Genomic DNA, 14,126 nt, shown 5'->3' with positions numbered 1-14,126 from the left:
CGTCTGCGCTGATTCTCTGAAAGGGCACCCTGCCTAGGCCCACACCCCTGTCACTGTAACCCCATAGCCCCACCCTATCCTGCCATTCCAAGGATACTAAGGGGCAGTTTATCAAGGCCAATCCACCTAAGTTTCCCTTCTTGGACTGTTGGAGAAAACCTGAGCACCGGGTGGAAACCCACGCAGACACGGGGAGAAAGTGCAAACTCCACACAGTCACCAAGGTCGGAATTGAACCCGTGTCCCTGGCGCTGTTACGCAGCAGTGCTAACCACCGTGCCACCAGAAACATTGTTTCGGTATCAATATTACCATTTATGAAGCTCAAGATCGAATTTGTTTTGCCAACAAATATGTCTTGTAGATATACAAAATCCCTCTTCACCTCTTTCTCTCCTCCCAAAGAGGCCAGTTGGGTTTTTATAACAATCCAGCAGTTTTCATGGTCACTTTTTCCCAGTGCTGGCCCCACAAATGACCAGATTCATTCAGCTCAATTTCACAACCTGCCTTTGTGTTTTTGTGGGTTCTCTCTCACTCCCTTTTCAATCAGTTTCACAGGGTGTTCGAAGGGGAGGCTTCAAAGTTTGGAAACTCAAGCCAAGCATCACATCAGGATCTGAGAGTCCTCAATTTATCATATCCTGAATATCATCGTACTTTGAACATGGACGGAAAAAGCATCGTTCACAGTGGGGCGAAACCGTACACGTGTTGTGTGTGTGGACGAGAATTCACTCAATCATCAGACCTCACAAGCCACAAATGTAGTCACACTGAGGAGAAACCGTGGAAATGTGCGGACTGTGGGAAAGGATTCACTGCCCCATCCAAGCTGGAAACTCATCGACGCAGTCACACTGGGGAGAGACCATTCACTTGCTCACAGTGTGGGAAGGGATTCACTGAGTTGTCCACTCTGTCCACACACCAGCAAATTCACACTGGGGAGAGACCATTCACCTGCTCACAGTGTGGGAAGGGATTCACTTGTTCATCTCACCTGCTGAGACACCAGCGAGTTCACACTGGGGAGAGGCCATTCACCTGCTCAGAGTGTGGGAAGGGATTTACTATGTCAGCCCACTTGCTGAGACACCAGCAAGTTCACACTGATGAGAGACCGTTCCAATGTCCAGACTGCGGGAAATGCTATAAAAGTTCTGGAGATATGATGAGCCATCAACGTGTTCACACTGACGAGAGACCGTTCAGGTGCTCTCACTGCGGCACTGTGTTCAGACTATCATCTCAGCTCATTGTACATCAGCGAATTCACACTGGGGAGAGGCCATTCACCTGCTCCGAGTGTGGGAAGGGATTCACTCAGTTATCCCACCTGGTGAGACACGAACGAGGCCACAAGTAACCACAGTGATTAGATTTTGCTGTTGACTCACATTCAGAACTGAACCATGTTCATTGAGATCACTTTCTGCTGATAACAATACAGGGGCTAATATTCTGGCTAAAAGTCAAATAAATTAGATTTGTGTGAAATATGTAGTGTGTTGAAACTTTTTAATATCTCTGACACAAGTTAATTCCTTTTGAAGTACTCTCACTCTCCTGTCTCTTCCATCTCACCTCCAACAAGAAGTGTGAGGAGCTTCTTTGTGACTGAGATTGAGTAAATCCGATCAGCTGCCTCTGCTGCTTCCCTCCCTTCCACGAGCCCACCGGACCAAAGTGTCTCTAAATTTCATCCTTTCCCGAGCCCTGAACCCACATCTTTCTCTAGTTTCTCTCCCATCTCCCCTCATGCCCTCTCTGAGCTCATCTTGTCCATGAGACCCAGCTCCTGCTCCATCGACCCTATTCCCACTGAGCTACTGATCAGCCAACTTCCCTGTTTCCATGGATATTGTCAACATTTCTGTCCCACTGTCCTTCAAATCTGCCATCATCACCCCCTCCTTAATAAAACAAATCCTTGACCCTGCCGTCCTTACAAATTACTGTTCCTTCTTCAACCTCCCTCTCCTCTCCAAACTCTTTGAACATGTTGTCACCCCCCAAATCCTTGCCCATCTTTCCCAGAACTCCCATGTTTGAATCCCTTCAATCAGGTCTCTGCCCTGTCACAGTGAAATACAAGAGACAAACAGAATCTTACCCGGAGAGAAAGACAGACAATCCGGGAGGTTGGATCCAACACGGATATGTTCATCAGACCAGAAGACAAGGACAACAGCACAGTCATTATCGAGAGCCAACAATATCTGCTGGAGACAGACAAGACAATAGAATAACACAAATCACAACACCAAGCTACCTCGACCCATATACCCGAGATAAGAAGGAGATTCCAGACACATTAACCAAAAAACAGATGGAATATCTGAGGGGACAACAGGTAGTACCAAGGAAGTTAAAATACCCAAACACATAATAATAATCTTTATTATTGTCACAAATAGGCTTACATTAACACAGCAATGAAGTCACTGTGAAAATTCCCTCATTGCCACACTCTGGTGCCTGTTCGGGTACACAGAGGGAGAATTCAGAATGTGAAATTCACCTAACAAGCACCTCTTTCTTGACTTGGAGGAAACCGGAGCACCCGGAGGAAACCCACGCAGACACTGGGAGAATGTACAGACTCTGCACAGGTAGTGACCCAAGCGGGAATTGAACTTGGGACCCTGGTGCTGTGAAGCAACAGTGCTAACCACTGTGCTACCATCAGGGAAATAACACCACACAGACACATCGGATGAGACAGAGAGAGAAAATCTTATCCATATCTCTGAAATGGCCACAACATCGAAGTCCCAGGTACCAACCCATGCTGCCAGTTCCCCGACCATATTTCGTATACTCCTGGCATTGAAGTAGACACACTTCAAACCACCTACCTGAACACTGGCCCCCTCCTGCGACGTCAAATCTGTGCTCCTGACCTCTATACTCTCATTCTCCCTTACCCTAAAACTACAATCCAGGTTCCCATGCCACTGCTGCATTAGTTTAAACCCCCCCCAATGTTCAAACATCCAGAGAAATAGTGTGATAATAAATAACCTTTATTCCTTTAAAAATTACCAGTAAGCCTGCTGCTGAAATGTATTTTAAATAAAGAAAAATCACACTGAGGGCAAGGAAATATCACACAAACATCCTGATAATGGACTGGAAAGGACCACGAAATGTAATCAAACGCTGTATAACCCCCTTCAGGTAGCTATACAGAGGCTGCAGCCTCTCACACTGAATTTCTACGTAATCCAGAGATACCTCCAGGCGACAAATATCAGCTTCATCCGGAGTGGGTGAAAAACTATTGTCTTTGTTTATCTTCGCCGGGCACTAGGACCCGGCTGGGAACAGAAACCTTCAGGTCCCGCCCACTCGCTGTTGCATCACCAAGACGCCAGCGCATGCGCTCTGCTTCCCCAAGATGGCGGCTGTGAATCAGGGCCTGGTCCCGGGAGAGAGCTGACCGGCGGTGATGTGACCTGAGGATCACCGCACCTCAGGCAAGGGGCCAGGTTGGGAAGGCGGTGCCTTCAGGAATAACTGGGAAGGTGATGTTTGGTCAGTTGCTGCAGTCTGTGTAGTGAAGGTGCTGTCACAGTGGTGTGAGGTGAGGAAGTACAGGATTATCACCCAGCAATGATCAATTAAGGGGAATGTAAATCCAGCTCAGGCTGCTTTCAGATTGGAAAGGGAGCTAAGGTGTGTCCTCAGAGCTGGTGAATGTTGGGGCTTTGGCACTTTCTCTGTCAATTCCTTCTCATTCATTCCCTCTCTTTACAGCACAAATAGAGGCCCTTTGACCCATTCATAATAATCTTTATTATTGTCACAAGTAGGCTTACATTAACACTGCAATGAAGTTACTGTGAAAATCCCCTAGTCGCCACACTCCAGAGCATGTTCGGGTACATAGAGAAAGAATTCAGAATGTCCAATTCGCCTAACAAGCTCAACTTTCGGGACTTGTGGGAGGAAACCGGAACACCTGTAGGAAACCCATGCAGGCACGGGGAGAACGTGCAGACTCCGAAGCCGGGAATCAAACCCAGGTCCTTGGTGCTGTGAAGCAACAGTGCTAACCACTGTGCTACCATGCCACCCATAAGATTATTAGATTACTAGGTCTGGATGAATTGTGTCCCAGGATGCTGTGGGAGGCGAGGGAGAGATTGCAGCGGCTCTGACCCAAAGTTTTAATCTCAAATTAGGCCTGTTTTTGCTAGAATTTAGAAGGTTAAGGTGTGATCTGATTGAAGTATTTAAGATATTAACAGAGAAAGACAGGGTAGATAAAGATTAACTATTTCCACTGGTTGGAGGTTCTAAAAGGAGGGATCACAGTCTAAAATTTAGGGCTAGACAGTTCAGTAGAGATGTTGGGAAGAACTTCTTCAAACAGGGTGATAGAGGTTTGGAACTCTCTCCCACAAACAGCACGTGAAGCTGGATCAGTTGTTAAGATTAAATCTGAGGTATTTTGTTAAGCAAAGATATTCAGAGATATGGAGTTAGGTCACAGATAGGCCATGATCTCACTAAATGGCAGGACAGACTCGAGGGGCTGAATGGCCTACTCCTGTCCCTATGGGTATTTCTGTGATTCTGAAATTCAGACAATAATACCTAGACAGGGGCAGCACGGTGACGCAGTGGGTTAGCCCTGCAGCCTCACGGCGCCGAGGTCCCAGGTTCGATCCTGCTCTGGGTCATTGTCCGTGTGGAGTTTGCACATTCTCCCCGTGTTTGCGTGGGTTTTGCCTCCACAACCCAAAAATGTGCAGGCTAGGTGGATTGGCCACACTAAATTGCTCCTTAATTGGAAAAAAAATGAAATGGGTCCACTAAATTAAAAAAAAAAAGAATACCATGACAGGGAAAGAGTCCGGATTAGAACCTGAGTTAATCCGAGCTGCAAACCATCCCTTCGGATCCTGGCTCTTCATGGATTTAATGAAGGCCAAGGCAATAGTTGGATTATTGAAAGGCTTGACGGAGTTGTTGGATACCATTTTTCGGGTCTCAGGATAAAGCCTGACGTAATTCACTCCCCACTGGCTTGACCTGCCTTTGAACTTCATCGATGCCTCAGCGCTTTGTTTGTGTTGCTTTCGAAAGTCCTGAATCCACCCTCCCTCCTGGGGCCAGATGCCACCTCACCGTACCCATCTCCAGGACCTTCTGGCGATCTTTCCAGTTGTGGAAGTGAATGATTACAGGCCTGGGATGAAAACTGTCCCTCAGCCTCAGAGATACAATGCACCCTTTCTAATTTGGAACACCCAGGCTTCACATCCAGCTTGAGAAAACATGGCTTCCGGTCCTTGAAAAATTAACGGGAGCCTTACCCTCCACATCTTCTGACAGGCCGACGACTCGGATGTTCTTTCTCCGACCCTCAGTTCTCCAAGACCTCCAGGACATCCGCCAGCCACTCGGCTTGTTTTCAAAGGATTGAATTCTTGCCCCCGTTGTGGAGGCATCTTGCTGAACATTCCAGATCCTCTCCTCCGGATCATCGAGCCTCTCATGGCGTTTTGCAGCTGGGCCTCATGAGCTCATAGATATTGAGTCAGCACACTCCGCCCCTGGTCAATAACACGGATAATATCGGCAGTCATTATTTTCGCCGCCTCCCAGAGAGCCCCGGAGAGCGCGGGGTCGAGAGACCTCCCGAGTGTCAGGCCGCCATGTTGAAAAGGCGACTCCATTTCCGCTGAATCCACCTCCGCTGTTTTATTGGTGCATTTCTTCACTTTTTCTGGCATAATCCTACCAGACCGAACCCTGAAGTCTTCCAGGACATGTTAAGAACATAAGAACTAGGAGCAGGAGTAGGCCATCTGGCCCCTCGAGCCTGCTCCACCAATCAATGAGACCATGGCTGATCTTTTGTGGAATCAGCTCCACTTTCCGGCCCGAAAACCATAACCCTTAATCCCTTTATTCTTCAAAAAAACTATCTATCTTTATCTTAAAAACATTTAATGAAGGAGCCTCTACTGCTTCACTGGGCAAGGAATTCCATAGATTCACAACCCTTTGGGTGAGGAAGTTCCTCCTAAACTCAGTCCTAAATCTACTTCCCCTTATTTTGAGGCTATGCCCCCTAGTTCTGCTTTCACCCGCCAGTGGTTAACAAATATGAATTCAAGGATTAGGTAGATGAGTGCTGGGCGATCAGGATAAGTGACAGATTATAGGTGAGTGGCACCAGGACCTGCAGAAAACCAGCTACTCCCATGCCAGTGTCACATTCTACCCCCCCCCCCCCCTTCCCAGGGTTATGGGGAACTGGCAGGAAAATGGGGAGAAAGCTGAGATGAAAGGGATTTCTTTATTCGAGGATGTGGTGAAGCTTTGGAATTCTCTACCCCAGAGGATTCTGGAGCTTCAGTCGTCAAGTATTTTCAAGACACAGATTGCTAGGTTTCTAGATATTGAAGACGTCGGGGGATATGGGGGATAGTGTGGGGAAAACGGTGCTGAGGTAGATCGGCCAATGATCCCATTGAACGGTTCAGGTTCGATGGGCCGAATGGCCAACTGCAGCTCATATTTGTTATGATCTCCTGGACAGGAAGCTGGGAGCTTGGATCTGTCAATCAGCCTGCATCAGCACCTTCAGGAGAATTAGGAGGGTCAATATTAGATACAGCAGAGTAAGAATGGAGGCAGTGTGTGGGATGGAGATTTACAGCTCTCAGGGAATAAGAGAGAGGAAAAAATGTGACATAGAAACTGGCATTGTCTGTTCTGAGTTTCTATCCTGTACTGACAGTGATGAATTTTGTAAATTGTTTTTACAGGATATTGGACAAGGAGGAATTACAGACAGAAATCTCAAACGTCACGTCTCGATCTTACAGTCACTCCCTTCCTTGGAACCTGAATATCATCGGCCTTTCAATCTAGAAGGAAAAATGTTTCCCCGAACTGTCAGCTAAACATTTCAACCATCAGTGTGACTGAGAAAGCACCGAGACCCACACAACACACACCCGAGTGAGAGAGTTCCAGTGAACTGACTGTGGAAAGAGCTTTAACCAGTTACACAGCCTGAAAAACATCACAACATTCAGAGTGGGGAGAGACCATACCCGTGTTGTGGACAAGGCTTCGACTGATCATCCAATCTGGAGAGATGTGAGGAGACCCAAAACATGGAGAAACCGTGGAAATGTGGGGATTGTGGGAAGGGATTCAGAGTCCCATCTCAGCTGGAGATTCATCAACGCAGTCACACTGGGGAGAGGCCATTCACCTGCTCAAAGTGTGGGAAAGGATTTACTCAGTTCTCCAGTCTGCAGACACATCAGCGAGTTCACACTGGGGAGAGGCCGTTCCCCTGCTCTCAGTGTGGGAAGGGATTTACTCGGTTATCCACCCTGCAGACACATCAGCGAGTTCACACTGGGGTGAGGTCATTCACCTGCTCCCAATGTGCGAAGGGATTTACTCAATTATTTCACCTGCGGAGACACCAGCGAGTTCACACTGGGGAGAGGCCATTCACCTGCTCGGAGTGTGGGAAAGGATTTATTCGATTATCCACCCTGCAGTCACACCAGCGAGTTCACACTGGAGAGAGGCCGTTCATCTGCTCACAATGTGGGAAAGGATTTGCTGAAGTATCCAACCTGCGGAGGCACCAGCGAGTTCACACTGGGGAGAGACCATTCACCTGCTCTCAGTGTGGGAAAGGATTTACTCAGTTATCTCACCTGCGGACACACCAGCGAGTTCACACTGGGGAGACGCCGTCCACCTCTCAATGTGAGACGGGATTGCATGTTTTACTACACCTGCTGTGACGCCAACAATTTCACAATTGATTACAGGGGTTGGATTCTCCTGTTATTGTTTCTGCTCTACACCCAGGACTGCATTTTGTTCATTCTGACAGGTGGTCAGTGGGGATGGTCGGAGGGTTTCTTTCTGCTGGACTGACCGGTCTCACCACTTTGCCTCCAGTGGACAGATGCTCTTTGACCCTTGTTACTAATACCTGGCTTCAAATTACACAAGGATCACAGAGTGAAAGGGTGTTTGGAAGTTTGAAGATACTTGTTCCCATTTCTGTTTGCAACCCCCACAAAAGTGTGCCATGTTGCCATGGAAATGGGCCCTGGTGGTTACATGGTTCTTTTGTTTAATTTATCTGGGCGTTCCTCACAGAAGAAAACTATCAGGGTATGAGGGGCAAGTTGTCTGAGGTGGACTGGGAAACTGATTGGTACAGGGAATACCTAATATTTAAGGAATTATTACATATTTATCAGGGGTCGGTTAGCTCAGTTGACTGGACGACTGGTTTGTGATGCAGACCAAGGCCAACAGAGTGGATTCGACTCCTGTACAGGCTGCGTTTATTCATGAAGGCCCTGCCTTCTCAACCAGGCCCCTCGCCTGAGGTGTGCTGACCCTCGGGTTAAATCACCTCCAGTCAGCTCTCTCTGTCAAAGGGGAGAGCAGCCTATGGTCCTCTGTGGTTGAACAAGTTTAATTTCACATGTATACAACAAATATAGGTTCCTTTCAGGAACAAAAATCCAAAGGAAAAGTGATGGAACCGTGGCTGACAAGAAAAGTTAAAGATTCCATGAGATCCATTAGAATTCAGCAAAGGAGGACCAAGAAACTGATGAGAGCAAACTGGCGAGAAACATAAAAACCGACTGGAAAAACTTCTGCAGGAATGTGAAAAGGAAAAGATTAGCAAAGACCAATGTGGGTCCATTCCAGGCAGAGACAGGAGAGTTTACAATGGGGAGTAAGGTAATGGCAGAGAAACTGAACAATGTGTGTCTGTCTTCACCGAGGAAGATACAGAAATTGTCCCCAAAACACCAGAGAACCAAGGGACTGGCAGAGATTAGTATTGGTGAAAAAGTAGCACTGGAAAAATTAATGGGGTTGAAAGTCAATAAATCCCCCAAAGCTGATGATCTACATCCCAGAGTGTTGAACGAGGTGGCTGTAGAGATCTCTATTCCTCATTCTAAATTCTCCTGACTCTATCCGGAACGGACAAAATTTTGTCTGAGCCAAACATTTCCTTTTTACGTAGCCATAGAAGCTTTAACAGTCCATTTTTATGTATTTTGCTAGTTCACATTCTATTCTATTCTCCCTTTGTTTCTCAGTGTCTTGGTTGAAGAACTGAAGTAAATCCTCGGGAATGAATCATCACTTTGGACAGGTTCTGAGACAATTAAGTTTCAACTTCCAGGACAGATTAACTATAATCGTGGAGTGTGATTTTAGATTGTATAAAGGGCAAAGTTCTAGTTTATAGTTTATGTGTAGGTTTCCGAGTTAAAGTAGCTTCTAGTTTGTTTTTTTGTTGCATTAAAAGTCATAAAACTTGAAGTCCCGTCGTGTGATCCTTTAATTTGTTGACTGGGAATTTGATTTTTTCTAAGAAGTTGCTGACCTTTATGGGGGTCCTAATCCACAAGTTATGTCTTCCTATTTGACCCTCGGCCACCTTTCTGTCTCTATTGCTCGTGTCAGTGACAGCCAGGTGATGGAGCTGAGGGCTGAATTTAGCTGAGAATAACGGGGCCTGTGCCCCAGTTGGGGAACTGCCATGGGCGTCGCTAATAGAGACGGGAAGGTGCTGGAGGACTGACTGGGAACTGCACCTCCAACCAATCGGGTGGGGGGGGGGTGACCGGGGCTGACGGTGATGTGACCCCCAGGGTTCAGTGCCCCTGTGTCGAAAGCAGGGAGTCATGGGAGCAGGGTACAGAGGAGCCGAAGGGAAACCATTTGGGACCCAGAACATTGTGAACATCCTGTTACTCTGGTTGTCTTTGACCCTCAAGTAATTTTCTGTTAGTTTTTTTAACCATGTTCTGTTTCATCAATAAACTTTTAACAGGAAAATATTTGAATTGGTTGAACTTGTCTTGATTAAATTTATTCACTTTAGGAAAAATGGGTGAAATGGGTTGACAAGCTCTTTAACAGAAAGTGAGTCCCTCTAAGGTAATTGGCAAAGGAGCCAGAGGGGTAGAGGAGATTTGATTTTTCTTTTGACAGTGTTTGAAAATGGGGTTCAGGGAATCAATCGTGATTGACTAATTCATCAAGGTTCTCTGAGGAAGTAACAAGGGATGTCAATAAAGGGGAACCTGTAGATGTGCTTTATCTGGATTTCCAGAAGGTATTTCCCAAGGTGCCACATCAAAGGTTATTACACAAAATAAGAGCAGCGAATGAGCTGGGGTGAGGAGGACCCTGGTAACATTATGGAGATTGAAATATCTGGTATCAGTGATGGTGTGGATATGGGGTCCGAAACTCATCTTGGGGTCAGATCTGACACGGAGATTGTGCAGAGCGTGGTTCAGCCTCAGACAGTTCTCAGGGAGAGGGATGGACTCGGGGGTTAGGGAACGGAATTTGTAGTGGTGATTGAAGTCAATGGCTTTGGTCTTCCCAATTTTTAATTGGAGGAAATTCCTGCTCATCCAGTACTGGATGTGGGATAAGCAGTTTGATAATTTAGTAACAGTGGAGGAATGGAGAGGGATGGGGGTGAGGTAGAGCTGTGTGTTGTCAGTGTACATGTGAAAACTAACACAGTTGTTTTGTGTTGTCACGGATGATGTCACCTCACGAGAAATATGAGGGGCTGAGGATAGATCCTTCGGGAACACCAAGTACAAGGGATTTGGAGAGGAAAGGGAGATTGGGGATCATAGAATTTATAGTGCAGAAGGAGGCCATTCGGCCCATCGAGTCTGCACCGGCTCTTGGAAAGAGCACCCTACCCAAGCCAACACCCCCACCCTATCCCCATAACCCAGTAACCCCACCCAACACTAAGGGCAATTTTGGACACTAAGGGCAACTTAGCATAGCCAATCCACCTAACCTGCACATCTTTGGACTGTGGAAGGAAACCGGAGCACCCGGAGGAAACACACGCACACATGGGGAGAACGTGAAGACTCCGCACAGACATTGACCCAAGCCGGGAATCGAACCTGGGACCCTAGAGCTGTGAAGCAATTGTACTAACCACTATGCTGCCGTGCTGCCCTAAATGTCTTGGAAATTTGTAAAGCTGGTGGGGTCAAGTGTTCTGTTTAGGATGGGTGATGATGTTGCATTAAAGTGAGAAGGACAGGACCAAATGAGAGAGAACTGGAAACATATCAACTAACATAGCGAGGTTGGATGGTCAACTGTTTTGTGAGAATGGAGTCAAGGGAACAGAAGTTGGGGCTTGTGGACAATATAAGCTCGGAGGGAGACAGAAGATTGGAGAGAAACTGGAGAAAGATCCGGGTTCAGGGCTCAGACGAGGAAGAACTTTAGACAGTTTGGCCTGGCGGGTTAGTGGGAGGGAGGGAAGCAGCAGAGGCAGCTGATCAGATTGTCTCAATCTCAGTGACAAAGGAACCCCATGAACTCCACATACTTGTTGTCGGAGGTGAGGATGGATGAAACAGGGAGAGGGGGGAGAACATTTCAAAAGGAAGAACTTTTGTTCGAAATATTTCGAAATACTTGATGCACGTTGTTTCACGCAATGCTGATTTATTTAACTTTTACCTGGAATATTAACCCCTATAACTGAGCTGGAGTTTATTTACTGTTAAGGGCACAGCCAAAAAGGAAATTTGAGACATTAGCGCATCAGGTCCACAGGACTTTAATAGCACTTCCCACAGTCAGTGCATTGAAATGGTCTCGCTTCAGTGTGAACCTGCAGGTGTTTCAGCAGGGTGGAAGAATCGCTGAATCCCTTTCCACACTTGGAGCAGGTGAATGGCCTCTCCCCGGTGTGAACTCGCTGGTGTAGCAGCCCTGATGATCGAGTGAATCCCTTCCCACATTCGGTGCAGGTGAACGGCCTCTCTCCAGTGTGAATTCGCTGGTGTACAATGAGTTCAGATGACTGCCTGATCCCAGTTCCACAGTCTGAGCACCTGAACGGTCTCTCATCAGTGTGAGCTCGCTGATGACGCTTTAGGTTGAGGGAACTTTTATAGCACCTCTCACAGTCTACACATTTAAAAGGTCTCTCGTCCGTGTGAACCTGCTGGTGTTTCAACAGAGTGGAAGAATCAGTAAATCCCTTTCCACACGTGGAGCAGGTGAATGGCCTCTCCCTAGTGTGAACCCGCTGGTGTTGCAGCCCTGATGATCGAGTGAATCCCTTCCCACACTCTGGGCAGGTGAATGGCGTCTCCCCACTATGAACCCGCTGGTGTCTCAGCAGGTTGGATGATCAGGTGAATCCCTTCCCAGACTCTGGACAGGTGACCAGTCTCTCCCCAGTGTGACTGGGCGGATGGGCTTCCAGCTCCGACAGGGATCTGAATCCCTCCTCACAGTCCCCACATTTCTCCGCACTGCCAGCATTGCTATTTTCTTGCATGTTAAAAATCCGATGATATTCAGATCCTGATGTGATGTCTGGTTTCAGTTTCCCAACTGCAAATCCTCCCCTTCGCACACCCTGTGAAACGGATTGAAAGCAGAAAATAGGGAGTGAGAGAGAACCCACAAAAACACAAAGGCAGGTTGTGAAATTGAGCTGAATGAATCTGGTCATTTGTGGGGCCGGCACTGGGAAAAAGTGACCATGAAAATTGCTGGATTGTCATAAAAATCTACCTGGTCAGGAATTTCCTTCACGGATGGGAACCTACCATCCGGTCTGGGCCTACACAGGATCCTGGCCTCTATACAAATATATGAAATAGGAGCAGGAGTATACCATAAAGCCCATTGAGCTGCTTCAACATTCACTGTGATCATGGCTGATCTTGGTTTAATCTCCAACTTCCCACCATCCTCCCCAAATCTTTTGATTCCCTGAAAAGTTTCTCTATCTCTGGGTTCGAAATTCCCATTTTAATCTTTTTTTTAATAAATGTTTTTTATTGGGTTTTTGAACATAGTATATTTACAGTTATGTACACAGATTGAAATATATATATTTTTTTTAAAAGGAAAAAACTGGTAGGATATTGTACACTGGCACAAGAACAGCAACTCTGTACAGTTCGCAATCTTACGTTTGACAAATAAGTAGGCACCTGATTGTGGGGTGGGGGGGACTGGGAAACTGGGGAGGTGCATATACATTTGGGTGCCGGAGAAACAATTACAGTAGTTCTGTCCAATACAGAGAAGCAATACAAGAATTGATCTGGTGTTGGTGTTTTTACTTGCTTCTCCTGGACGGTTTTCACTGCCGCTGTTGTTGCGCGTTCACCTCTGCTTCCGCCATTCGGCCAGTCTTCTCTTGCTCTCTGTTACTGTATTTGCTGAGCTTGTTGTCGTTTCCCATGCTCTCCTTCCGGCTTTCATTCCCTCGCCTCCCCCCACCCCCCACCCTCTCTGATTCCCCTCTATTATTCCCTGTCCCTTCACTCTCCTCCCTTCTCCTGTGGTTCACTTTTCTTTTCTCTTAGATTTAGCTGTTTCCCCCCGCCACGTCTTTCTCTCCATCTGCATTTTAATCGTAATCATCTCCTTTAATAGATTCTGCTGATGGCGCACGAGCAGCCCTGACCTCAATTTAAAAATGATCACAAATGTGTTCCAAATGAATACCTGCACCATGAGTAAATTAGCATAGAGTGAATGTGGTGTTTGCGTTGTTCAGTGATTCGCCTGGATAAATGGGGTTTGAGGAATGGAGAGGGATGGCGGGGAGGTAGAGCTGTGTGTTGTCAGTGTGCATGTGAAAACTAACACAGTGCTTTTGGATGATGTTTTAGGGCTGGTTTAGCACAGGGCTAAATAGCTGGCTTTTAAAGCAGACCAAGGCAGGCCAGCAGCATGGTTCAATTCCTGTACCAGCCTCCCCGAACAGGCGCTGGAATGTGGCGACTAGGGGCTTTTCACAGTAACTTCAATTGAAGCCTACTTGTGACAATAAGTGATTTTTATTTCATGTCACCTCGTGGCAGCTTGTAGAGAAATAGGAGGGGCTAAGGATAGATCCTTCGGAGAAACTGAGTACAAGGACTGTGGAGAGGAAAGGGAGTTTGGAGATGGAGAAGTAGTTTGCAAAGCTGGGAGGGACAAGTGTTTTTTTGGGATGCGTGATGACAGTGGATTTAACACTGAAAGAGACAGTACCAGCAGAGATAGAGAGCTCTTCACTATATCGGCTC

At 46.9% G+C, this 14,126-nt stretch overlaps 2 protein-coding genes across 2 annotated transcripts in view; both read left to right on the top strand.

Annotated features, from left to right (window-relative positions):
- Positions 1–14,126, top strand: part of LOC140417810 (uncharacterized) — a 37,632-nt gene that overhangs the window by 1,974 nt on the left and 21,532 nt on the right. The window contains exons 2-3 of the mRNA XM_072501265.1: positions 554–1,365; positions 7,109–7,789. Of these exons, the coding sequence (XP_072357366.1) occupies positions 554–1,365; positions 7,109–7,789 (1,493 nt within the window). The remainder of the gene's footprint in view (positions 1–553; positions 1,366–7,108; positions 7,790–14,126) is intronic.
- LOC140419082 (uncharacterized) overlaps positions 3,502–14,126 on the top strand; it is an 81,677-nt gene continuing 71,052 nt past the window's right edge. The window contains exon 1 of the mRNA XM_072502836.1: positions 3,502–3,589. The gene's annotated coding sequence lies outside the window, so the exon portion shown is untranslated. The remainder of the gene's footprint in view (positions 3,590–14,126) is intronic.

The sequence above is a fragment of the Scyliorhinus torazame genome, chromosome 5 (genome assembly GCF_047496885.1).
Source record: "Scyliorhinus torazame isolate Kashiwa2021f chromosome 5, sScyTor2.1, whole genome shotgun sequence".
Classification (NCBI taxonomy): Eukaryota; Metazoa; Chordata; class Chondrichthyes; order Carcharhiniformes; family Scyliorhinidae; genus Scyliorhinus; species Scyliorhinus torazame.
The sequence above is the reverse complement of the archived record's forward strand: the minus strand, read 5'-3'. Positions and strand labels throughout refer to the sequence as shown.